The sequence below is a fragment of the Mobula birostris genome, chromosome 4 (assembly GCF_030028105.1).
Source record: "Mobula birostris isolate sMobBir1 chromosome 4, sMobBir1.hap1, whole genome shotgun sequence".
NCBI lineage: Eukaryota > Metazoa > Chordata > Chondrichthyes > Myliobatiformes > Myliobatidae > Mobula > Mobula birostris.
The window spans coordinates 163680798-163707865 of NC_092373.1; the positions used below are offsets into that span (position 1 = coordinate 163680798).

A 27068-nucleotide genomic window follows, 5' to 3' on the forward strand; every position below is an offset into this window, starting at 1 on the left:
ACACATAACAGTCTTTAGAGTTGAAAGGGAATGGTGTGAAAAACAAAAAACAAATCCAGTAAGCGGTGGTTCTGTGGGTGAAAGCGCCTTGTTAATAAAAGATGTCAGAGCAGAATTGCCAGTCTGGTTCAAGCAGACAGGAAGGTGACAGTAACTCTAAAAGCCATTTGTTACAACAGTAATGTGCAGAAGAGCATCTCTGAAAGCATAAATTGTCATACTTTAATGTGGATGAACTGCAGTAGCAGAAGAGCAGGAAGATACACTCAGAGGCCACATTATTAGGCACAGGAGGTACCAAATAAGTGGCCACTGAGTGAATATGTAAAGACCTATTCTGTCTCACCTGTCTCAAGTGTCTGCATAGCAAAAAGTGACCCACAGGCCACTCTGCTTAACTAAGAATTAATTTGGACTGATTATTGGTTAAGAGATGATGAAAAGGATTTCAAATTATCATAGGTTTTTCTTAGCTGGTCCTTGGAGGTCAAAGGTGACATTTCCACACCAGTTCTGTGAATTTTTAGCTGACTGAAAAGGCCAATGTGGTACCAACAGTTTTTGCCTCTGGTGGAGCAGAAGATGTATGATGGGACGAATGGACGGGTTCTTTAGGAGATGATGCACTCCTTCCAGGATTCATAACATACATCTGTTTGTTTCTAATGCATTTAACTGGTAGTTCTTCAAACCATCCTGAATGACTCGTTGACTGTACCTCTTCCTATAGATGCTGCCTGGCCTGCTGCATTCACCAGCATTTTTTGTGTGTGTTGCTTGAATGACTCATTGCTACTTTACATGGTTATGAACCAGGGATTCCTAAAAGATGATGGAGATGTTGTACTTTCTCATGGAGGTTTGAAGAACATCCTTGAATCTTGTCTGCCAATGGAATAGAATGTCTGCTTAGTAAGTCAGGAAGTTGGGCATACTGTTGATGTTACAGAAGAATACCATAGAGGAACAGGCCTTTCAGCCTCTGTTGTTGTCATCTGCCAGAAGGACTGACTAAGCATGGATACTAACGTCCGTCGTATCAAAGATGTCTTCAAGGATCCCTACAACCCAGGACATGCCCCCTTCTGATTCTGCCATTCGAAAGGAGGGACAGGAGCCCAAAGGCACACACTCAGTGATTCTGGAATAGCTTCTTCCCCTCTGCCACCTGATTCCTAAATGGATATTGAACCCATGGACACTACATTAATACCATTATTAATTTTTTGTTTTTGCGCTATTTATTTTAATGTAACTATTTAAGATACATATATATTTACTGTAATTCAGTTTTTTCTATATTGTACTGCTGCTGCAAAGTTAACAAATTTTATTACATTTGCCAGTGATATTAAACATAATTCTGATTCTGAAATGGAACTGACTTTGCAATCTTGGGGTGATTTAGTACAAATACTAGTACATTCTTAAAGGAGCAGGCTATTTGGGAAGGATGACTGAGAAAGTCCTGAACTACGGTGTTTACAATCTCAAAAGGAGAGATTTCTTTACACAGAGGATGCCAAATCTTTCGAATTCTCTACTGCGGCCCTTTGGTTGGCATCTAATTGGATTGAAGGACCTGTTTCTGAGCTGTAGAACCTTGTGACTGGTAACACAGTTTGATTTCGTTCAAACCTAAGATTGCTAAAGTTTGGATGTTTGAAGAATCAAGGTAAGTGAGGATAAAGCAGGAAAGTGGTTCTGAGGCAGCGGTACATTCACAATCTTGCTGAACAGTAGAAAGCTTAAGGAGCTGATTGGCCTTTTCCTGCTCTTATTATTTACTAAGGTGAAAATAAAACCTCATTTTCATGTTATTTCTGGAAGTACTTTGAATTGAAATTCCAAAAACTAATAGATGAAGATAAACTGATAAGTTATCTAATCCTATTCAGAGGTTTGCATGTGGAAAGAATAATTATCTTGAAAGCAATAAATAATGTCAATTCTAGTTCTCTTATTCAGGTGAGTGAAGAGGTTATTGATAACTGAGGAGAAACAGATTAATCCAAAAGTAACATTAATGGACCTCCTTATTTATTAATGCTTAAAGTACTTAGAGTTTATTTGTTTAGATGGCTATCCATTCCAATAAAGTTGTTTCATAAATAATTTACTATAATTGTAGTTGTGTGTTGAGAAAAGAGTTGAAAAGACAATTTCGGATTATATCTCGTCTAAAGCTCATCCTATTCATTTTAGTTAATTGTGCTGAAATGACTCGTGGAAATCTAATATGCTTATGTTGACTCACCTGGACCCTTCTTTCCCCTTCCAGGCATGCACAGACATCCCCCTGGTCCTGATATCCCCACCTTCTATCCCTTGTCTCCAGGTGCTGTCGGACAGCTCACACCTCCTCTCGGCTGGTAAGCCTTTGGTTTTCTTTGAACTTAAGCAAGTTGGCTGCAAGTCCCCCTCTTTCTTTTTAAGCAGTTTCTGAGACTTTGAAATTGACACGGCATTACCACCATTGTAAGACTTTAATTGCTAAATTTAAAGAGGAAAGCATTGTGGCTGGCTATCGGCTGTAATTTCACATCAAAATTTGAGTAAGTGTTCGAGGCAATCTAGATAATCTCAAAACACAACCCAGGTAATAATGTAATGACCACAAAATATTAGAACAAATGCGGAAACCTCCTTGATACAATTTTGGAGTGAATTGTACTGCTTAGTTTGCCTTGACCTGTACACACCGGGACAATATTAGGTTTGGACCCATCTATTTTTGTTAGACGGATCATCAAATTATATCTTGTAACGTCTTTCAGACAAAATATTTTTAACCATTTCGCTGTCTGAATTTAAAGCATACCATAACAGAAATATATTGAATTTGTAAAAATGTTACAAAGTAAGGCTTCACTGAGACACGAGACTGTGCACGTGCTGTAAATCTTGAGCAATATGTACAAAATGCTGGAAGAACTCAGTAGGTCAGGCAGCATTTATGGAGGGGAAGTGAACAGTCAATGGGCTGAGACCCCTCGTCAGGAGTAGAAAGGTAAAAGCCAGAATAAAAAGGTGGGGAGAAGAGAAGGAATGCAAGTGAGCAGGTGATAGGTGAAAATAGGTGCAGGGTTAGGTGGGTGGATGGGCAAACCGAGATGAAGTAAGAAGCTGGGAGGGGATAGGTGGAAAAGTAAAAGGCTAAAGAAGAAGGAACCTGATAGGACAGGGGACCATGGAATAATGGGAAGGAAGTGGAAACCAGAGGGAAGATGAGCAGGGCAGGTGAGGAGAAGAAAAGGAGGGGCCACCAGAATGAGGGAAAACAAAGGAAAAGGGGAACAGAGGGGAGTGGTGACTAGAAATTAGGGAAATTAATGTTCATCCCATTAGGTTGGAGACTAGTAAGAGGGAATATGGGCTGTTGCTCCTCCAGTTTGCATTTGGCCTCATTGTGTCAGCAGAGGAGGCTGTGAACAGACATGTAGGTGTGGGAATGGGAAGTGGAACTGAAATTGGTAGCCACTGGGAGATCCTTGGTGGTGCGGTAGTCAAAGCGAAGGTGCTTGATGGAGTGTTTCCCCAATCTGCATTGAGTCTCACCAATGTAGAGGAGGCTACACCGGCAGTACAAGATGCTATAAGTGACCCCAACAAACTCTGAGCTGAAGCACCATCTCACTTAGAAGGACTGTTTAGGGCCCTGAATTGTGTTGAGGGAGGAGGTGTAGGGCCAGGCACAGTTGCAGGGATAAGTCATCAAGATAACTTGGAAGTCAGTCGATTTATAAAAGATGTCAGAAGATATTCTGTCTCCAGAGATAGAGCCAGAGAGATTAAGAAAGGGGAAGAGAGGCCCAAGTAAATTTGAGGACACGGTGGAAGCTGGAAGCAAAGTTGATGAAATTGACAAGATCAGCTTGGGTAAAAGTAGCAGCACCAATGCAGTTGTCAATGCAACGGAGAAGCCATTGGGGAGCTTTACCAGTGTAGGATTGGTGCACGGACAGTTCCACGTCACTGATGTAAAGACAGGCGTAGCTGGGTCCATGCCATGCATGTAGCCAATGTAAAGGACGGCAATCCTGTATGCTTTGATACCTTTAGCCTATGTTGCGTGGGAAGCTTTAACTACTGTATGAATATTAGACAGATATTGTGTAATAATACCATGAAAGTAAAGGGTTCTGCTGTTAAAACAAATGGTTTGATTGAGATACACTATTTTCATGATCAAATATATTCATATTGATTTATATGATGCTTATTATAATACAGATATCTCTGAAATGTACACGGTCATAAATACTACAGTATTTAAGTTGACAGTGCATAATGATTGATTGTGTAAAGTTACTAAGCATTACAACATAAAAATATAAGAACATAAGAAATAGGAGCAGGAGTCGGCCATCTCAGCTATTGAGCCTGCTCCGCCATTCAGTATGATCATGTCTGATCTGGCCACGGACTCATCTCCACCCACCTGCCTTTTCCCCATAACCCTTAATTCCCCTACTATTCAAAAATCTATCCAACCTTGTCTTAAATATACTTACTGAGGTCGCCTCCACTGCTTCATTGGGCAAAGACTTCCACAGATTCACCACTCTCTGAGAAAAGCATTTCCTCCTCATCTCTGTCCTAAATCTCTTGAGGGTATGTCCCCTAGTTCTAGTCTCACCTATCAGTGGAAACAACTTTCCTGCCTCTATGTTATCTTCCCTTTCATAATTTCATACTGTATGTTTCTATAAGATCTCCTCTCTTTCTTCTAACTTATTGTTTTACATAACTTTGTGAACTCCTTTCTACCTAGTAGGTCAAACGTTTACCCAACCAACTTGCAATTAATCCTCAACTTCATTTCTTTATCTTTCCTCTCCATTATTTTTCAGGGTTAGCAAAAGTGTAAAGCCTGTATGTGTCTGATTCCAAGCCCATGTTATAGGTCTTTGTGAGAATGTTATTAAATGAAGTGTGTTAGTAATACAAAAAGCTTTTGTGTAGAATACTCATCCACATACTTTATATCTTACACCTTCTCCTGCCTTAATTTCATTAGTTTTTCAAGGTGGAGTAAACATTTCAGTCCAACATCTGCAGGCTTCACTTAATAACTCTTCTCATAGGCACACACCCACACCCACACCACAAACGCACACGCATACACAAAAACACACAGATACGCACATACCACAAACATGCACGCACACACAGACACACACACACACACCCTGACACTCACACCCACACAGACACTCACTCATGCAGAGCACACTATGTGCTAGCCAAGCTGTAATATTTTCCACACGGTGCCCAATTTTTATTTCCACTGGGTTCTGTGTAAAACAGTTGGTGATTAGTTATGTGTCTGTTTTCTGCTTTTAGTATAATGTCAGAGAAAAGGCCATTAAATCCAACTAGTCCAGCCCTTTCTATTGTCCAAAAACACAACCATCCTCTATCACCTTTTTGAATATCCCAGATCCTTTCACTCTCCTGAACTGTACCCAATAAAGCAATTAATGAGAACCCCTCAGTAACCTTTCACAGCAATATGCCTTCACTAAAGTTCGCACATTCTGGTCAGATGCACACATGAGTTCTTTCAGACACATAGTGCCAGATGTAATTTTGTCATACAAAATCATGCTTGTACGTCAGGTAGTGTCAAAGAAGTTAATTGAAAGTGTGCAATTATTTGAATTCAGAATCTTTAATACGATTTACTTGGACAAACAGCTGATTTTGAGAGTTTTTACAGTTGTGCTTGATGACATCTTATGAGCAGAAATCTTTGTCATTTGTTACTAAGGGAATTGAATACTGCAAAAACAAGTAGCTGCTGCCCATTTTGGGTCTACCTGACCAAGGTTAGCCTGTGCATCCAACCAGTAGAGGATTGAGCCTGCCTGAGCTAACAGGAGCTCCCCTTTCCATATTCATATCTAGATTGACAGCATGAGTGAAAGACAGCTGTGAGGCGCTTTAGATAAAAGGTCAAGCAACTGCTTTGCTTGTGAATGAACTTCCTTTTGCTTACCTACCGTCATGGCCCGACTAATATCTGTGTTGTATAGACTTCATATCCTGTTTCCTCTTCCCCTGCCTCATCTGGGTCGAGAGGAAAGGTATATCAGCTGCAGCAAGTTGCTGGAGCAACTCAGTGGAGTGGGTTACATCTGTGGAGGGAAATGGGCAGGCAGCAGTTCAGGTTGAGACCTTTCCCCCGACTGAAAGAACAGAGGGGAGATATTGTGTAAAAGTAGGTGAGGGGAAGGAGTGGGGCAAGAACTGGCAAGCATAGGTGGATCCAGGTGAGGAAGGGTGATTGGCAGATGGACAGGAAAAAGTGGATATAGTGATAGAGGCTGGAAAGAGATTGGTGGAGGCACCAAAGGCCTGTAGATGATGGAACCTGTTGGAAAGGAGGGCGGATCATGAAACCAAGTAAAGGGGGTGAGGTGGGCAGATGGCAGTGGTGGGGAGGAGGGGACCCAGTGGGAGGAGTGTGTGGGTGATTGGCAGATGGGGTGGCTGGGAGGAAAGAAACAGGGTGATCGGGAGCTCAGGTGGGGGGGTACTGAGTCTCTATGGGTCAATCAGGGGAAGATGAAAAAGGGACAGAGGAAGAGTAGGTAACCTGAAATTGAAATATTATAGTTATGCACATTTTACAATGTCAGGACAACCCATTAAAGTTCAAAGTAAATTCATTATCAAAGTATATATGCCATATGCTACCTTGAGACTCATTTTCTTGTGGACATTCATCGTAACTAGAAAGAAACGCTGTGAATCAATGAAAAACGGCACATGACAGAGGCAGACAAACAACCCATGTGCAAAAGACAGCAAACTGTGCTAATACAAAAAAGAAAAGAAGAAAAAAAAAGCAATAAGTATCGAGAACATGAGTTGTAGAGTCCTTAAAAGTGAGTCCATAGGTTGTTGAATCAGCACAGTGTTGGGGTGAGTGAAGTTTTCCTGTCTGGTTCTGGAGCCTGATGGTTGAAGGATAGTAACATAGTCACTGTTCCTGGACCTGGTGGTGTCCCACCTCACCTCCGTTATTTGGTTCTATGATCCTCCTTTCTTTCTACTAGATTCCATTATTTACCTCCACCAATCACTTTCCATCCTCTATCACTATTTGCACACTGTCCTCCTCCATCTGCCAATCACCTTTTCTCTCTTGGATCTACCTATTGCTTTCAGCTCTTGCTCCAGCAATACACAAATTGCTGCAGCTGACTTGTGCACGTCAAGCTCTCGTGGACAGCCCTGTGATTAGCTTTATTTGCTAAAATAAAGATTAGCTTTATTTGTTACATGTACATCAAAATATCAAAATGTTCAGTGAAATGCGTTATTTGCTACTAAGGATTGTGCTGGAGGCAGCCCACAGGTGTCGCTGTGATTCCAGTGCCAGCATAGCATGCCCACAATTTACTAATCCCTATGTCTTTGAAATATGGGAAGAAACTGGAGCACCTGGAGGAAACCTACACGATTAAGGGGAGAATGTACAAACTCTATTGACTGATGAATTAATACTGATGAGAACACAGGAAGAATTTCTTTCAAAATATAGCTGTAAAATGTTCCATACCCTCTGTACAAGAGCAGATAGTGCTTAATTTATACATTAATTTTCTTCAGTCCCTCAATCTAGAGTCTTATGGTCAAGTATCTGGAATGGGATTTGACACACAACCATCTGATTCAGTCAAGTATTCTAGTCACTAAGCCACAACATAGTGTTGTGGTACAGAGCAACTTCCGTAGGACTGAGTTCATGCACAACAGATTATACAAAAATAACTTAATGGGAAAAAATATGAAGGGAAAATACTTTTATCATTTATAGTAGCCTGTTTTCAATATAAATTATTACCAGTTATTTTGGAAGCTTTTTTCATATTGTTGTCAAATGACAATTGTTCAGTGTAGCACTCAATAGCTTGGAGTCTTATGTCCATCACAATAAACTCCTTGCTCTGACAAACCAAAGACCATATGAAAGATGCTGAGAGAAGGGGAAGGAAAACTGCCAGCAAGTGTGAGGCAGGGTATGAGAGAGGTAAGCAGTGGGAGAGAGAGTTAGTTTTATTCAAGCATAAAATGTTGGTATCGCTGGTAAGGTTACCATTTATAGCCCATCTCTAATTGCTCCTGAGATGGTCCATACTAATATTATGGTACCTGTGCTAAAGATGCACCAGTTTAGAAGAGAATTGCCTTGGGAATGAAGGATAAATTATAAGTTAACTAAGTGAATCAGATTAGGATTTTATAGAATATGTATATATAAATTTGAGTATGTTGCTGCTCTTATTTTTCAAGGTAGTGGAGGTCACAGATGCTTTTGAAGAGCTCTGAGCTACTTGTTGAAAGGTCCAGATGGTATCTGCTGCAGACAAAATGTGCCAAGAATCTTTGGAAAACTAGATGATCAAGGTGCTAGTCAAATGGGCTGCTTTGACCTGAGTGTTATCAGACACCGTGAATGTTGTTGGCTGTCCCTAGGAAGTGGAGAGTGTTGCATCATGCTGTTTACTTTCCTGGAAGTGAATGCCTTGTAAATGCTAAAATGGTATTTAGTGAGTCACTTTTTAGCCCCTGGTCCCTTGTCCAGTTAAATCTTTCACCAGTTCATATTGATGGCGAGGCCTTCTATTTATAATGATAAGGAATAGTGAAGATACTTGTTTTCATTCATCAGCTGAAGCCTTAATGTTGGCACAGAGGGAATTGCTTCCTTTACTCTTGACTGAATAACATGCAATCTTCAGTGAACATTTAATCTTATGGAGAGAAGGTGGATGGTTGTGCTGGGGATGTTCCTCAGAGGAGTTCCAACAGTATTTCTGGTTTAAGGTAATTGACTTCCACTGACCACGAATGTGTTACTCTGTTCATGTTTACATATAAATTAAGCACTATCTGCTCTTGTACAGAGGGTGGAGAACATTTTACAGCTATATTTTGCTCTGTTCAGTTGAAACTTTGCACCCATTCCCCCCGACTTCAGTTTTACCAGAGTTTGTCGTGCCACATTCGATCAGAATGTAGAGCACAGGGTCTGGCTCTTTGGCCCATGATGTCCACGCAAGCCATGATGCCAAATTAAATTAATCCTTTCTGCCTGTACAGGATCCATATCCACCATTCCCTTTATGTTCATATGGCTACCTTGATGTCGATGACAATCACTTCCAACCAAGCTCTGGAGCTAAGCTGAGTTGTACTGAAGGAATATGGGAGATGAGGAGAGAGAAAGAGACAAAGGGACTAAAGGATAGTGACATTGAGAAGTATGAGAAGGAGATGAAGAAAGTAATACAGACAGGAAAGAAATATGTGAAGGCATCTTGACAGGTAGAGGGAAGGAGAAGGGAAGTAGGAAAATAAATGAGAAACAGAGGAAGGTGAGGCAGTTGAAAAAAAGCATAGGTGTGGAGGCAGAAATATGAGTGTAATAGAAAAGTACGTTCAGTTGTCATAATTACAATTGTATATGTTTACTGGACCTCAAAAGTTTAACTGTGCATTTCTGCCTTGAGGAATAAAGAGGCAGGAAATGGTCTGTACACTTAGTCAACAGACAGGTCCTAACCTTTCCAGGAGAGTGGTGAACAGCAAGTCAGTCCCACTGAGACTTCCACTGATGGAAGCAGAGGCATCAGTGTATTGAAGGCATGGAGTACCGTGGTGACCATATCATTTGGTTGAAATTAGTTGTGTAATTTGATGGTTACTTCAAGCTAATTGTGACACCATTGTTAATTTTAGATCTTTTTTTATAAATGGATAGGAAATAAGTAAACATATATTCTACTGTATGGATATTTAAATTGCTATGAGCACCAAACAAAATTAATTAGAAATTTTATCTGATTGAAAGCACAATTATTACAGTATAATCCATTTTAACAGAGAAAAACAACGACATAAGGCCAATGTATAGTCTAGCTTTTAATTGCTCCACACAACTTTTCCCATTGCTCAACTTTCATGTTTTTTTCTGTTGAATTAAATTGCAGAGACAGCATGGCATAATTTAATTCTAATCATTAAATGCAATCCTTTAATTATACTTTGAAATTGATATAAAAATAATGGTATTTTATAAACACCTGGGACATAACTATATAGTTTCTCCAAAACAAAAACGCATGCTTCAAAATATTAATTTGAAATTTTCTTTTAAGTTGTCCATTTTCAAAGTCATGTCAAATTAAACTAGTCAAACTGAGTTACTTGAATTGGCATGATGGTTTTCTGATCAGCCGAGCTAAGCGAAAACAAGCCAGTGATCTTCAAGTGAACCATACTGGATCACCAGCCAGTGCTTTATTGGTCCAAAGGGTTCTATCTTCTGGCTGCTCTTTTCCAAATGCTTGTCATGGTTCCCAAGAATATGCTTTCTTCATTGTCTGATCTGTTGACCCTTTTATATACTTGTTCTCAAACCATTCATGCCACAGACGTGCCAGCAAAGACTATCACCAATAAGAGAGGGTCTAATCACTTACCCTTAACATTCAGCCAAAACATATTTCATCAATATTTTGTGGTCACTACTGACCATAAAATCATCAGGATCAGCTGCACAAATTCTGTGGTTTCAAGAGTAGGTCAGTGGCTGGGCATGCTATGGTGAACTACGCAGTAGTTGACACTCCAAAGACGAACCATGGCAAAATTCAGGAGTGTGATGGAACACTCCACCTGCCCGCATGAGTGCAGCTTCAATAACTCTCAGGAAGCTTGACATTATTCCAAAGAAACAACACGCTTGACTGGCATTCTATCCATTTTTCTTCTCTTTTTTTTGGCGTATGTGTGTGTGCGTGTGCGTGTGCGTCTGTGTGCGTGTGTCCATGCATGTACGATGTTGGTGGGACGATGTCTTTTTCATGCCTTTACAAGGTGCGGAGCAAGAGAGGGAGACTGTGGCACACCACTGCTCACACGGACATTTTGCAGTATTTTTCCCTTTATTTTACGAGGTCGAGTTGTGATCTCAATACTCAACCGGGCAGGGATGGAAAGCATACTCGGGAGTGGACCCGACTGGGTTCGAACCCAGGAATCTCAGTTCCAGAGTCCGGCGCTGATGTCATTGCGCCACCAGCCAGCCCTCTATCCATTTTTCTAACCATTCATTCATTCTTCCAACTTTGCACCATTAATGCGGCATGTGTATTCAACAAATACTTACCTACTGCCCATTACGCTGCTGGCACTTAGGGCAGCAATGAAGTCCTCCATCTTGGTCAGCCCTTGGTCACGCAGAGGTAGAGAAGAATTCTTCATCGCGGTTGTTAACAGTTTTTTTTGACCAGTCAGGGTTGTTCACCCTGAGCTTAATCCCCCAAACCTGAAGCACTGGTGGACTACTTTTAGTCTGGCCTTTACCCTTTGACCTGTTTGGCATGGGTCACCCTACCAACAGTCAAAGCACAAGGCCCTGACTCCAGCCAATGTAGCTCTCCAAGTCAGTGAGGCACGAAAGCCTACAAACCCTATGACAAGATTGTTGTCCTCTTGAAGGATATTCAATAAAAGCATTGCAGTTAGTCACTAATGCTAATATAACCTGCTGCTGCCAAAAAGGATGAAGGCATGAACTTCGTGAGAATACCACTCCTTGCTGATTTCTCTATAAGTCGAAACTCATCCTGACTTGGAAGCAAATTCCCGGCCTTTCATGGATGCTGGATTGAAATCCTGAAAGTTCCTACCCAAAAGCATGATGGGAGAACCATCTCCAGGTGTTCAAAGTCTAGGCTCTCCAACACCTTCTCAAAGGGAATTACTGATGGACCTTGGTACACACCACACCCCACCCAACATCCATATCAAATGTCCTTTCCCAACAGTATCACTGTGTAACAGATTGCTGATAGAATTGTGAAGACAATTTAAACCATCCTTAATTCCACCAAACCTGCAGGTACCTGTTTGCTCTCCATTCTCTAATGCCTTCCAATTTCCATAGTAGTCTGGGGAGAAAATGCTATGCCTTGTCAGGAATAGGGACAATGAAACAGAAATATTTATTCCTCCTCAATAATCAGAGTATTTAACACTATTGTTTGAGTTGCCAATTCATGAAGCATACGCTAGGAACCAATGTCCCATCTAGCTGCAAGGTGGCAGCTCTTACAAATTTGAAAAACATGACGAGAAGTTGAGAAATCCCTTTGTTTCCCTGTTTTCTGTAACCTCTACTGATACTGTGACTAATTGGCCTTCATCTTATGAAAAGCTTTCTGACTTTCTGGGCAGAATGTCACTGCGACAGTTTAAAACGAAGCCAAAGCATGCTGAAAATTCACAGCTGAGCAGCCAGTGTCTATGGAGAAAGAAGCCACTGGCCTTCCTTTGGGAAAACGAACTGAAGAGTTAGTACAAATGGATGATCAGTCTTTCTTCCAGTTAGCGTCAAGCCTGGATGAATATCCTGTGATCTTCAGAGGAGGATTTTGGCTGTTTTATAACACAGATACCTGTATACTGAAATTAGGCAAGAAGCTGACAAAATATACGTAAGGGAAAGTGATTAAGTAACAACTTTCTGCCACCTTGCTGAGTTGTACCCAAGTTATGACTGACTGACCAATCGGGCTGTCTGTTGTTGCAAGGTGACCTGTAATGATAATTGGCATTGCACATATAATCTAGACAAATAAAACATGGTTTATTTGGACCTCTATACCAAATGAAACCTGAGTTCACTCTGTTCCCTCAGCACTATTCTACTATTCCACTTCCAAAAGATTTGTATGTGCAGCTTCTTCCAAGGGGATATTCATGTGCTCGGCACTCTGGTGACTTTGAATTTAACTTGTGTTGATTCTGTAAAAAGTTCTCTTCAAGCATCTTACACTAGGTTTGCTAACTTGCACAGATACCCTCTTAGGATGTAGCTCAGTGCTACAATCCTCTCCTGCTCACACCCCTCCATGATTTTTCCACTCCTAACCTGTTTCCATACTCTAATAATCTATGACTTAGTATCTAGGCAAGGTGTTGAATTGGCAAGACATAGCTATGGGCTGACAGCTAGAGAATGGGATTAGTGTAGCAAGGTATTAGATGGCCAGTATGGACATGGAGGGCTGAAGGGCCTGTATCCACGTTGTATGATTCTATGACTTTTCGCTTTGGAGCCCCTTCCCCAACTTCTCCATTTTCCTATCTTACTTTCCTCTGTGAATGCACTTTTAGTTTCATTAAACTTGTGTCCCAGTATTTTGGCTCGACACAAGTTTTTGTTGGTTTACAAGCAGTCAAATGCAGCTTAAGGCTCTTAGACCTTCTTGTTCCATTGAACACAAGGGAATGTTAGCTTGATATGAATGTTTGCGTTTAAACACGAGCAAGTGGGTAGAGTTACACCACCCACTTTATCCATTATTAACACTTTCTACTCTAGCCGAGTTCACAATCAACTCTAAATTGTACAGAATTTGCACTCTATTAAATTCAGTGTTTTTTGTTTTATCTGTCTTGTTTCAGGTTTTCACATCCCATGGTTCCTACCCACCCCGGTCCTCATACAACTGGAATTCCTCACCCAGCCATTGAGAACCACCAAATCAAGCAGGAACCCATTCACAATGAGATTGAACTCATGAACACGTAAGTTGATAACTTGGAGAAGTTGAAAATCATTGTTCAAACTTCCAAACCAGAGGATGATAGGTTTTGTAAAACTCAAAACACTGGAGGCAAATATGAAATAAAGCACAGAAAACAGAAGGGAAGCAATTATCACTTCAGGTCATTTTTATTTATTTAGAGATACAGAGCAGAACAGACCCCTCTGGTCCAGTGAGCTACACCACCCAGCAACCCACCTATACTCACACTGGACAATTTACAAGGACCCATTATTCTACTAACAATTTTGCCTTTGCACTGTGGGAGGAAACCAGAGCACCTGGAGGAAAGCTGCATGACTACGGGTGAATGTACAAACTCCTAACAGATGGCACCAGAAATGAACTCTGAATTCTGGAACATCCCAAGCTGTAATAGCGTCGTGCTAACCACTACGCTACCAGACCCTTCTGCAGAGTTGCGAACTGTCCCTCTTTCTCCAGATGCTGCCTAATCTGTTAGAGTTATACTAGGTCAGAGAGCCCAGAGGGGAGATGGAGTTAAGTTGCAGATCAAATATGATCTTGCTCCATGACAGAGCAGACTTTGGGATGATTTGGCCTTCACCTTGTCATCTGTTGCTCCCTAAGTTAGGAAACTGATCAGGCTGGAGGAGATGCAGACTGATTTTATCTCTTATTGGATGTTTGCAAGGTGGGAAAGCTTCACATAGGTCAAGAGCAATGTCCCCTCTAAGGTGTGCACATGTGCCGTGCACACATCTTTTGCTACTAGCACGCAAAGGAATTTAAACTGCCTACAAACGGTTGTTGCCCTCTACCTCGTACTGTTAAGTATATTTCAGGATTGTACACAATCACATTTCCTTTTCTGGTTTCTGATGTGGAAAGTGTTGACAAAGTGGAGTTTGCAATGATTTGTCTGCAAATTTTAGAACTTTATTGAAGAATTTCTTCAGTATGCACGTGTTGTTTTCACTGGGCAAAAAAATTGCACAGCACAAGATTTTTGCGCACACTGGTCATTACGAATTAGAAGGAAAATAGGTCAACAGTATATATTTTTTCCCTACAGAAAACCTCAGCATGAAACGAGGAAAGAGCAGGAGGCCAAGAAACCTCACATCAAGAAGCCCCTTAATGCCTTTATGTTATACATGAAGGAGATGAGAGCAAATGTGGTCGCAGAGTGTACACTGAAAGAGAGTGCCGCCATCAATCAGATTCTTGGCAGAAGGGTAAGCAGGCGTTCTGCATTAGTAGAGTTCTGTCTTTTGTAGCAAGCCATTGGAAATTATTTTAGTCTAGACTTCATCTTGCAGTGGTTCAGGAAGGTGACTCACAATCATCCCTCCTGAAGGGCAGTTTGGGATTGGAAATACACGTTGGTCTTTCCACTAGCAACTCCTGTCTCACAAAAAGATTTAAATTCCTACATTGGGTGTCAGTGGTCCGAGTTAGCTTTCTTTCCGTGGCTAGGTCCAGTGTGGCATCCTATGTGTTGTTACAGCCAGTTTCTGTGGGAAAAGCCTGTTTCCAGTATTGTAAGGAGATGTGGAGATACTCTGACAGTACAGTAGAAATCTGGGTGTTAACCGCTCTCCTGGAGTCACTCCACATTCAGACAGGCTTTACTTTGCAGTACTACTATAAATAATATTGGAATATTTCACACTGTCTGATACTCCCTGTTCAACCATCAACTACAGTTCTAAATAAGTGGCCATCTCTTGGATACCAGTTCAGTTGTTAATATCTCTGGAGTTTCATTAAATAGTAGTTGACTTCCCGCTATCTTCTTCCTCTGAATAACTAATGAATCAAAAATATCCAAATAAAATAACACACTAAGTCATTTGTTTTTCTAACTTTGCTGCATATATCCCAGAGAGTGTTGATTGTGGTTGCAATGGCCAGAGAGGGAAACAGCTTGGTTCAGCATTATCAACGTAAAGATAAACCACATGCAACCGGTGCTGGGTCACACAAAGGTGCTATGCAAACCCAATGGCATCCCTGCACACATAATTCTGGCCTTTCATATCTTGTGAAAGTCGCCAGTGTCTGTTTTTAAGTGATATCTGCCCCTCTACTTACCACTGCCCCTGGCTATACTCCTTTGTTCTGTTATTTGATACGTAACAAAAAGAAAAGTCTCACTGACAACCCCCCTTCTAAGTTTGACAAGTTTGTTCTGCAGGGTGATTCTGAAATGCACATGAGCAACAGTCTTCTTTATTGTCAAAGATTGAATGGTGGAGGAGGTGGAGGAGGTGAAGCAGGCTGAGCTGAGAAAGAAACAAAGGAACCTTTGTATACGAAAGTTTCCTGAATGTTTAAATTACCTGCTCAAGCCTCATGATGTCATGTGATAGAGCAATCAGTTCTGATTGGAAAAAAATCAGGAGACATAGATCATATTAATCTCATGTTCCTATTATTGATTACTGGACCATAACATCTAGCCCCCAATTCAATAGTTGATTCAATAGTTCTTTTCAAACTGTTCTTTTTCCCTAATTTCAATTTTCTTATAATTAATAAAGAGGTGTGTTCAAAGAAAAGTAAGGCTTCTTTTCCTCACCACTTTTCTACGCTTCTCAGAGATTAATTTTTAATCCCTGAAGACATCAGGATGATTCTGGATAGGCAATTAAAATGGGACTTCATAAAAATGTGTGTCTCTGTCTGAAAGTAGGAAGGTTTGAAAACTAAAGGACTATTTGGAGATCTGTAGTTGAGAACGATCCTATATCCTTCGGCAATGGTGTTTTTTTTAATACTCCGAATGAATGCAGATCTCTGTACATACGATGTCTATGTTAGTGACAACCTCGGCACCTACTATTTTTGCCCTAATTACCCCGATTTACATTTAAGAGTCAACAACATGGGTCTAGAGATGACACGCAGTCCAGACTGGGTGAAGAGAGATCCTAAGCAAAGGACATTAGTTAGGCAGTTACGTTTGTATGGTGGTTTGGTAGCTTTGCAGACGCCATTATGAATATTGTTTGTTTTTGCACCCTGCTCTTACTGTTTTAAATGGAGACAAAAATCAGGAGATCCATTTAGTGGTAAATTGGTTTATTATTGTCGCACGTACCGAGGAGCAGTGAATAATTTGTGTTGCATGCCATTCATATCAATCAATTTATTACAACAATACATTGAGGTGGTACAAGGTAAAACAATAATGGACTGCAGAATGCATGTTAAAGTTACAAAGAAAACGGAGCAGAGATAGACAATAAGGTGCAAGGTCATAACGAGGTAAATTACGAGGTGAAAAATCCACCTTGTCAAACTAGGGAACGGTTCAATACTCTTATAGCAACAGAATAGAAGCTGTCCTTGATTCGGATGCTATGTGCTTTCAGGCTTTTATATCTTCTGCCTGATGGGAGAGGGGAGAAAAAAGAATGTTTGAAGTGGGGTGGGGTCTTTGATTATGCTGGTTGCTTTACTGAGGTATAGACAGAGTCCATAGAGTGGGAGCCAGTTCCAGTTTCCATTTTATGCGGAGCTGCATCCACAACTCTGTGCAGTTTCCTGTGCTCATGTTCAGAGCAGTTGCTGTGCCAAGCCATGTTGCATTCAGATAGAATGCGTCCTAAGGTGCATTGATAAAAATTGGTAAGGATCGACAGGGATGCGCCAAGTTTCTTTAGCCTCCTGAGGAAGTGCGGACATTGGTGAGCTTTCTTGGCGATGACATCAAAGAGGTTGGGCCAGGCCAAGCTACTGGTGATCACTCTTGGGAACCTGAAGCTCTCATCCCTCATAACCTCAACCCTTCTGCTGTCAACAGGAGCATGTGCACTGCCCTTGGCCAATGAGTGTATTCTTTGCTTCTACTAGTATACTTAAAATGCTGTTTTATTATCAGCAATGTCAGAGAATGTAAAAGGTAACTTAAGCTGAACCACCGTAGACACATCTTAACAGAATTGTCCAATTTTCCTCCCCAGTCATGATCTCATCTCTCACCTTGGAATTGGTTGAAATGGGTCTATTATTGTTAAAAATACATGTACTGAGATACAGTGCAGTGAAAAGCTTGTTTTGTATGCTGTTCATACAGATCAAATTATTACACAGAGCATTGAAGTAAAACAAAGTCAAATAGTATCAATGCAGAATGATGAGTAACAGCTACAGACAACTCATAGATTGTGAGATCAAGAGTACATCTTACCATACTACATAACTATTTCATAACAGCGGGGGTAGAAGCTTACCTTCAGGATTTCAGGATTTTGTATCTTCTGCCCAATGCAAGAGGTGAGAAGGAAGAATGCCCGGAGTGGTTGGGGTCTTTGATTATTTTGTCTGCTTTACCGAGGCATTGTGAAGTACAGACAGAGATAATGGAGGGAAAGCTGGTTTCCCTGATGTGGTGAGGTGTGTCTACAATTCTCTGTAGTTTCTTGCAGGTCCAGGCAGAGCAGTTGTAATACCAAGGTTTTATGCATCCAGGTAGGATGCTTTCTGTGGTGCATCGATAAAAAATAGAAAGGGTTAATGGGAATATACCAAATTTCTTTAGCCTTCTGAGGAAGTAGAGATGTTAGTGAGCTTTCTTGGCTGTGGTGTTGACTTAGGCTTGGTGTAATCTTCGCACCTAGCAACTTGAATCTCTGAACCCTCTCAATGTCAACACCATTGATGTAGAAAGAGCATGCACCCCTTCCCCCTACCTCTTCCTGAAGTCAATGACCAGCTCTCTTGTTTTGGTGACATTCAAGAAAAGGTTGTCATCTGGACTCAAACTCATCACAATATGAAACAGGCCCACTACAATGGTATCTTGTGCAAACTTGTAAATTGGATTAGAGTACAATCTGGCCATGCAGTTATGAATGCAGAGCAGAGGGCCGAGGAGCACCAGTTATGAGAATAATTGCAGCAGAGATATTGCTGTCTCTCCTTACTGTTTAGATTATGAAGACACGTAGTCCTCTTTTATTGTCATTTAGTAATGCATGCATTAAGAAATAATACAATATTTGCGGTTTGTTGGCCAGAACGTAAAGGTCAAGTTGCAGAGGGAGGCATTGACTCTCGGGCTCCAGAGTTCGGTGATGAGTTTTCTTGGAATAATAGTATTTAAGGCAGAAATATAGTCAATAAACAATAGTCTGATGGATGTGTCCTTACAGTCTAGATACTCCAGGGATGAATGTAGAGCCAGGGAGATTGTGTCCGCTGTGGACCTCTTTCAGTGGTAGGCAGAATGCAGTGGGATTATTATAGGACAGAAACTGATACAACAATGAAGAGGAGACCACCATTGTCGTAGCCACGGAAAACAAACCTAATACAGCGCACTTATCACGCAACACTCAGCGAAGGGATACTTCTATTTATTTGTGAGACTGGAATGGTCAATGGATATACCAGCATTTATTACCAGTGCCAAGAAACATAGGGACCAAATGACCTGTTCTTGCCTCTGTTCCCTCTGGCCCTATAAAACCTATGATGCCCAGTTTGTGTTTTCCCAAGTTCCAGTGGTGAAGTGAGAATGAATACCTTTACAACATCAAGGCAGTGGTTGACCAAGTGTGGTAGCAAGGGTCATTTGTAAGCATAACGTTGATGGGATCTACTTCACAAATGACCTTCCCTCATCACAAGGTCATTCATTGATGACTTCACAGCATTGCAGTAAGTGAAGCAATCCTTGCCCGAGTGCAGATAAACCTGATCAACACCCAGGCATGATTGACAAATGGCAAATAACATTTGTACCACTAAAGAGCAACTGAAAAACACTCCCAGTAAGAGGAATTCTAACAATTAACTGTTGATATTTATTCGCTTGACATTACTGACTTCTCCACTATCAACATGCGTGAGGGAGGAGATGCTGGGGGAGGGTGGTCAGAAACTCAACTGGACCAGCCACATAAATATTGTGGTTGGGGAACAGGTTGGAACTGAGTATCCTTGTGATAAATGACTCACTTCCTGAAGCCCAAAAGCCTGTAGATTATCTACAAGACACAGAAAAACTCCCTCATCTCTATGATAGCAACAGTGGTCACTGGCCTTCAAGCTTGAGGAATCAAACAGAGGGAGAGTTACAAACTTCCACCATACCCAGAAGGAGCAATGTGATCATATGGTCACTCTCAGGCTGAAGAGAGAAGGCAGGATCTGTGCAATACATAGAGTAGTTGCTCTCAGGCCATACTCATCATGCTGGCAAGGGACCAGACCTGTATCTCAGCAGTGGGTGACCCTAGAACAACCAACACCAGCCCTTTCAGGCAGGTTCTCCCCACTGCAGGTGACTGCTGTAGAAGGCAAAGATCCATTTTGCATTCCCGTTAACAGCAGTGCTCAGGGAGGGGGATCCTGCTAGCCTCCCGGCACAGCCATGTGCAGCCCAGTCTTCCTTAAAGTGTGGGTATGTACCTGTGAGTGTGACTGGAGAACCCATAATGTTATCATGAATCAGACTGCAGTGCCGTGTGAAGCAGGCTACCAGTTTTACCAGGCTACCAAAGACAATTACAGTCTTTTCCCCATTAATTTTATAAACCTCTGTGAGATTATCCCTCATTCTACTATGCTCCAAGGAATAAATATCCAACATGGTCACCCTCTCCCTATAACTCAGACTCTCCTGTCCTGTCAACATCCTTGCAGATTTCTTCTGCACCCTCTCCAGCTGGGCAATATCTTTCCACTAACATTGTGATTAAAACTGTGCACAGTACTCCAAGTGTGGTCTCACCAGCAGCACATTTCGATGCCCTGACTGATGAAGGCCAGCATGCTAAATGCCTTCTTCATCAATTTGTCTACTTGTGCGCCACTTTCAACAAACTGTGTACTTATACTCCCAGCCTCTCTGTTCTGTAACACTCAACCATGCACCACTATTCTCACTATCATTCTTATTCTGGTTTGATTGTCCAAAATGCATCATTTCACACTTATCCAAGTTGAAAACCATTTACCATTCCTCGGCCCATCCCCCCTAACTGATCAATTCATTGTAAGTCATTTCACTATCAACAAGACCCCCTAATTTAGTATCATCAGCAAACTTTATATCATGCCATTGCATTCATATCCAATTCATTCACATAAATACTGAATAACAGAGTTCCCAACAGTGATCCTTAGGGCACCACACCAGCCACAGACCTCCAGTTGGAGAACTGACCTTCAACCATCACAATCTGCTTCTTATCCTAGCCAATTCTGAATCAACCACATTAGCTCTCTCCGAATCCCATGTGGCCTAACTTTCCAGATCAGGTGACCATGTAGAGCCTTGCAAGATATAGATAGAGTCCATGTAGGCAACACACATTGTCCTACCTTCATCTATCCCCTTAGGTTTAAAATTTCCAAAAGATATGGCATGTTAGACATGATCTCTAATGCGGAAAACCGTGACTGTTCCTGATCAGTCCTTGACTACCCAAGTGATTCCAGAGCTTGTCCTACAGAGTTCTTCCCAGTTCTTTCCATATAATTGAGATTGGGCTCACTGGCCAGTAGTTCCCTGGCCTCATGTTGTTCTGTAGAGAACTAACAAGTACCGTAACTAAATTCTGAAAGGACAAGTGAACTGCAGTCATCTATTTCTAACGTGTTGTTCTCAACTCAGTTAGCTCAGATGAATGTGTTGAATAATATTCCACTCATTTTCTTCCTATTCTAGTGGCATGCTTTGTCTCGTGAGGAGCAAGCCAAGTACTATGAACTGGCTCGAAAGGAGAGGCAACTACACATGCAACTTTACCCAGGCTGGTCTGCAAGGGATAACTATGTAAGTTTCTTATAGCTTTGTCTGGGAATCTAAAAGGGTCTTTGGCTTTAGTTTTGCTTCCAACATTTTCTTATAGTTCTGGTTCATGAGTGGGAACTCACACCTATTATATAAGGGAGCATCGATAGGATGAATGCACACAGTCTTTTTCCCAGGGTTGGGAAAGAAGAACAAAGCCATATTTTAGGAGGCTCAAATAGGAACCTGAGAGGCAACTTTCTCATGTAGTACATAGTATGTATGTGGAATGAGCTGCCAGAGGAAGTGGATGAACCCGGTACAGTAACAGCATTTAAAAGAATTTTTGACTGTAGATATAGGAAAGATTTAGGTTAGTGTTACAGAACAGAGGGGCTGGAGTTCCAAACCTTCTTAATACCATGGACCAATAACGTTAAAGAAGAGATCCATGGATCCCAGGTTGGGAACAAATGCGGACAAATGGGACTAGTTTTCCTGAGCATCTTGTTTGGCAAAGTGTCGAAGTGTCTGTGTCTTACAGATCTATAGCTCTATGGCTCATTGTTCAGCCAAACTTGTCTCCTTGTACAAACAAGGCTAAAACTGCATTGGACACATGAGGTGCACTCAATTTCTAGACTGCTGTGGCTTTGTTTTATGGCTTGGTAATTGGGATTGTTTGTTCGTATTTTAATTTAGCACTTATTCAAATTGGTGGTCATTATGATATCACGTGATGTGGCAGCTGTGAATGTTTGCAGCAAATACAGCTATCACCTCACAAGCTCAATCGCCAGCTTTAAAATCTTGTTTTAATAAATTCTTTGATTGTTCCTGATAAAGAATGAGTCTTGTTGAAAGGACATGGTGCTCACAGGAATGAGCCAGCAAACCTTTCCTTGTTGAGAGAGGAGAATTATTTTCATCTCTGTTGTATTGTGTTTAGCATGAGGTGTTTTAGTGGGATTGATGTCTGTTTTCAAACGAGCAGATAAACCTTCACCAGACACCAGGGCTAACCAGCATCTTCATTGCCTGAGCAGTAAGCCAGCCCATTGTAGGTCAACGGGAGAGAAAATCGGGTGATTTTTATTAAACGAGACCATCTGCCTTGTTAGGGTCATAGAGGCATTTGGCATGCAACCATGGAACTCTTCGGCCTAACATCGTCATGCCAGCCAAGTTGCCTACCTGAGCTTGTCCTATTTGCCTCTGGTTGGTGGCCCATATTCCTTTAAACTTTGGCAGAGGGGCAGGTAGTGTTTTAGGAAACAGAGAGTTTGTGGAAGGACAGACAGATTAGGAGAATGGGCAAAGAAGTGACGGATGGAATAGGGTGCATGAAAGTGTATGATCCGCATTTTAGTAGAAGGAATAAAAGGACAGAATATTTTCAACATGGAGAGTGAATTCAGAAATCAGAGGTACAAAGTATTTGGGAGTCTTAGTACATGATTGCCTAAATATTATCTTGCATGTTGAGTCGGTAGTGAGGAAGGCAAGAGCAATGGTAGCATTCATTTCGAGAGAACTAGAGTATAAGAGCAATGTTGTAATGCTGCGGTTTTATAAGGCATTGGTTAGACCACATTTGGAGCATTGCGAGTTTTAGGCCCTAAATCTAAGAAAGGATATGCTGGCATTGGAGATGGTCCAGAGGAGGTTTACAAGAATGTTCCCAGGAATGAAAGGGTTAATGTATGAAGACCGTTTGATGGCTCTAGGCTGTACTTGCTAGAGTTTAGAAGAATGAGGGGAGATCTCATTGAAACCTACCAAATACTGAAGGAGCAAACAAGAGAAAATCTGCAGATGCTGGAAATCTGAGTAACACATTCAAAATGCTGGAGGAACTCAGCAGGCCAGGAAGAATCTGTGGAAAACAGTACAGTCAACGTTTTGGGCTGAAACCTTTTTGCAGGACTATTGAAGGGCCTGGACAGAGTGGATTTCGAGAGGATGTTTCCTATAGTGGGGGAAGTGTAGGACCAGAGGGCACAGTCTCAGAATAGATGGATATCCCTTTAGATCAGAGATGAGAAGAAATTTCTTTAGCCAGAAGGTGGCGAATCTATAAATTCATTGACCCATGCAGCTGTGGAGGCAAAGTCTTTGAGTATATTTAAAGCAGAGTTTGATAGGTTTCCGATTGGTAAGGGCACCAAAGGTTGCAGAGAGAAGGCAGGAGAATGGGGTTGAGAGGGAAAATAAATCAGCCATGATCAAGTGGCAAAGCAGACACAATGGACCAAATGGCCCAATTTTGCTTCTGTGTCTATCGTCTTAAAACTTTTTGATCCCTGTACCTGTCCAAATGTCTTTTAAGGACATTACATCTTCTTCTGGCAGCTAATTCCGTATACACAACATCCTCTGTGTAAAGAAAGTTTCCCGTCAAGTCCAGTTTAATCTCATCTTAAATCTATGCCCTCCTGTTTTAGAATCTGCTTTTTCTCCAAGAGTTCTCTAATTCTTCCCTACCAAAGCCATTGACTAAGATATAGCTCTACAGAGCTTTCTTTTACCATGCCTAAAAGGCACTAATTAATCATGGAGATTTTGACATCCAAATATTCAATTCCGTTTCAATCACTAGCAAAACATCAGAGCTCACTTTATGTTCCCATGTGTTATGATCATGAATGTGGATGGGCTCTTCTCCTCATCTAAGACAAGTGGATGAGGATTTTTTTTTTGCACTAACTAGCAATTACAATCAAACCAGTAAATGACAGACCAATTTGGAGAGTGAGCGTGGGATTTTTGCTGCTACATAGGATTTCATTTCATTGACCAATTGGGAATCAGAGTTAATCTTTATGGAACTGGTTCATTTCAGTCCAGACTAGGTTCCTCTAGTTCATTAGAACTTTTCAAAAGAAAAATTTTGACTTCAGTGTCAGACAAACTAATGTATAAAGTGACCTTGTACGGTTTTGAATCTGTTATATAAAGGAACAATTGAAACAAAATGAATCCATTTGACTATGTCATCATGCCATCTATTAGAGTTCCACAAAAACAAGTTCCTAGATTAGGTATCAAGTAGATGCATACAGAAGGAGAGGTTAGTTTTTAGGTAGTTAAGATTGCAAGGACAGTTCTTTGTCTTTTGCCTAGATTGAGTCATACCTCATTGTGAGGTTGTGAATAGACTCTCTGTTACAGAGCTATTAGAATTTGTCTCCTGATATTGCCAAGTTGCTTATTGCGGTACCTTTACTGTAACATGAATCTTATCTCAAAGCGTCCTTAGTCCTGAAGCGCCAGTTTCAAAACAAATATAGCTCACTACTGCTATCGGGAAGGAGGTACAGGAGTCTTAGGTTCCACACCACCAGGTTCAGGAACAGTTATTACCCTTCAAACATCAGGCTCTTGAACCAGTGGGGATAACTCCACTCAACTTTACTCACTCCAACACTGAACTATTCCTACAATCTTTAGACTCACTTTCAAGGACTCTTGAACTCATGTTCTCAATATTTATTGCTTATTTATTTATTTTTATTATTATAAATATTACTATTTTCTACTTTTTTGTATTTGCACGGTTTGATGTCTTTTGTGGCTGTTTGTCTATCTTTGTTGTGTACATTTTTTCATTGATTGTATTATGTTTCTTTGTATTTACTGTGAATGCCAGCAAAGTATACAGTAGTATTCGGTGAAATATTAGTAGAAACCATAGAAACCATAGAAAAACTACAGCACAGAAACAGGCCTTTTGGCCCTTCTTGGCTGTGCCGAACCATTTTCTGTCTAGTCCCACTGACCTGCACACGGACCATAACCCTCCATACACCTCCCATCCATGTATCTGTCCAATTTATTCTTAAATGTTAAAAAAGAACCCGCATTTACCACCTCGTCTGGCAGCTCATTCCAAACTCCCACCACTCTCTGTGTGAAGAAGCCCCCCCCTAATGTTCCCTTTAAACTTTCCCCCCCTCACCCTTAACCCATGTCCTCTGGTTTGTTTTCTCCCCTTGCCTCAGTGGAAAAAGCCTGCTTGCATTCACTCTATCTATACCCATTATAATTTTATATACCTCTATCAAATTCTTCTACGCTCCAGGGAATAAAGTCCTAACCTATTCAACCTTTCTCTGTAACTGAGTTTCTCAAGTCCCGGCAACATCCTTGTAAACCTTCTCTGCACTCTTTCAACCTTATTTATATCCTTCCTGTAATTTGGTGACCAAAACTGAACACAATACTCCAGATTCGGTCTCACCAATGCCTTATACAACCTCATCATAACATTCCAGCTCTTATACTCAACACTTTGATTAATAAAGGCCAATGTACCAAAAGCTCTCTTTACAACCCTATCTACCTGTGACGCCACTTTTAGGGAATTTTGTATCTGTATTCCTAGATCCCTCTGTTCTACTGCACTCCTCAGTGCCTTACCATTAACCCTGTATGTTCTACCTTGGTTTGTCCTTCCAACGTGCAATACCTCACACTTGTCTGTATTAAACTCCATCTGCCATTTTTCAGCCCATTTTTCCAGCTGGTCCAAGTCCCTCTGCAGGCTCTGAAAACCTTCCTCACTGTCTACTACACCCTCAATCTTTGTATCATCAGCAAATTTGCTGATCCAATTTACCACATTATCATCCGGATCATTGATATAGATGACAAATAACAATGGACCCAGCACTGATCCCTGTGGCACACCACTAGTCACAGGCCTCCACTCGGAGAAGCAATTCTCTACTACCACTCTTTGGCTTCTTCCATTGAGCCAATGTCTAATCCAATTTAGCACCTCTCCTGTATACCTAGTGACTGAATTTTCCTAACTAACCTGCCATGCGGGACCTTGTCAAAGGCCTTACTGAAGTCCATGTAGATATTATCCACTGCCTTCCCTTCATCCACTTTCCTGGTAACCTCCTCGAAAATCTCCAGTAGATTGGTCAAACATGACCTACCACGCACAAAGCCATGTTGACTCTCCCTAATAAGTCCCTGTCTATCCAAATGCTTGTAGATTCTGTCTCTTAGTACTCCCTCCAATAACTTACCTACTACCAACGTTAAACTTACTGGCCTATAATTTCCCGGATTACTTTTCGATCCTTTTTTCTACTACAGAACAACATGAGCCACTCTCCAATCCTCTGGCACTTCACCTGTAGACAGCGACATTTTAAATATTTCTGCCAGGGCCCCTGCAATTTCAACACTAGTCTCCTTCAAGGTCCGAGGGAACACTCTGTCAGGTCCCGGGGATTTATCCACTTCAATTTTCCTCAAGACAGCAAGCACCTCCTCCTTTTCAATCTGTACAGTTTCCATGATCTCACTACTTGTTTCCCTTAATCCCATAGACTTCATGCCAGTTTCCTTAGTAAATACAGATGTAAAAAACCTATTTAAGATCTCCCCCGTTTCCTTTGGTTCCGCACATAGCCGACCACTCTGATCTTCAAGAGGACCAATTTTATCGCTTACAATCCTTTTGCTCTTAATATACCTGTAAAAGCTCTTTGGATTATCCTTCACTTTGACTGCCAAGGCAACCTCATGTCTTCTTTTAGCCCTCCTGATTTCTTTCTTAAGTATTTTCTTGCACTTCTTATACTCCTCAAGCACCTTATTTACTCCCTGTTTCCTATACATGTCATACAACTCCCTCTTCTTCTTTATCAGAGTTGCAATATCCCTTGAGAACCAAGATTCCTTATTCCTATTCACTTTGCCTTTAATCC

At 41.2% G+C, this 27068-nt stretch overlaps 1 protein-coding gene across 5 annotated transcripts in view; it reads left to right on the forward strand.

Moving 5' to 3' along the window:
• The window catches only part of lef1 (lymphoid enhancer-binding factor 1), a 174870-nt gene that overhangs the window by 94584 nt on the left and 53218 nt on the right, over positions 1 to 27068 (forward strand). For all 5 annotated transcript variants that reach the window (XR_011885787.1, XM_072256388.1, XM_072256389.1 and 2 more), the window contains exons 5-8: positions 2282 to 2372; positions 13489 to 13611; positions 14668 to 14830; positions 21277 to 21384. Coding sequence is in view for 4 of the 5 variants with exons in the window: in XM_072256388.1 (XP_072112489.1) it covers positions 2282 to 2372; positions 13489 to 13611; positions 14668 to 14830; positions 21277 to 21384 (485 nt within the window). In the remaining variant the exon portion in view is untranslated. The remainder of the gene's footprint in view (positions 1 to 2281; positions 2373 to 13488; positions 13612 to 14667; positions 14831 to 21276; positions 21385 to 27068) is intronic.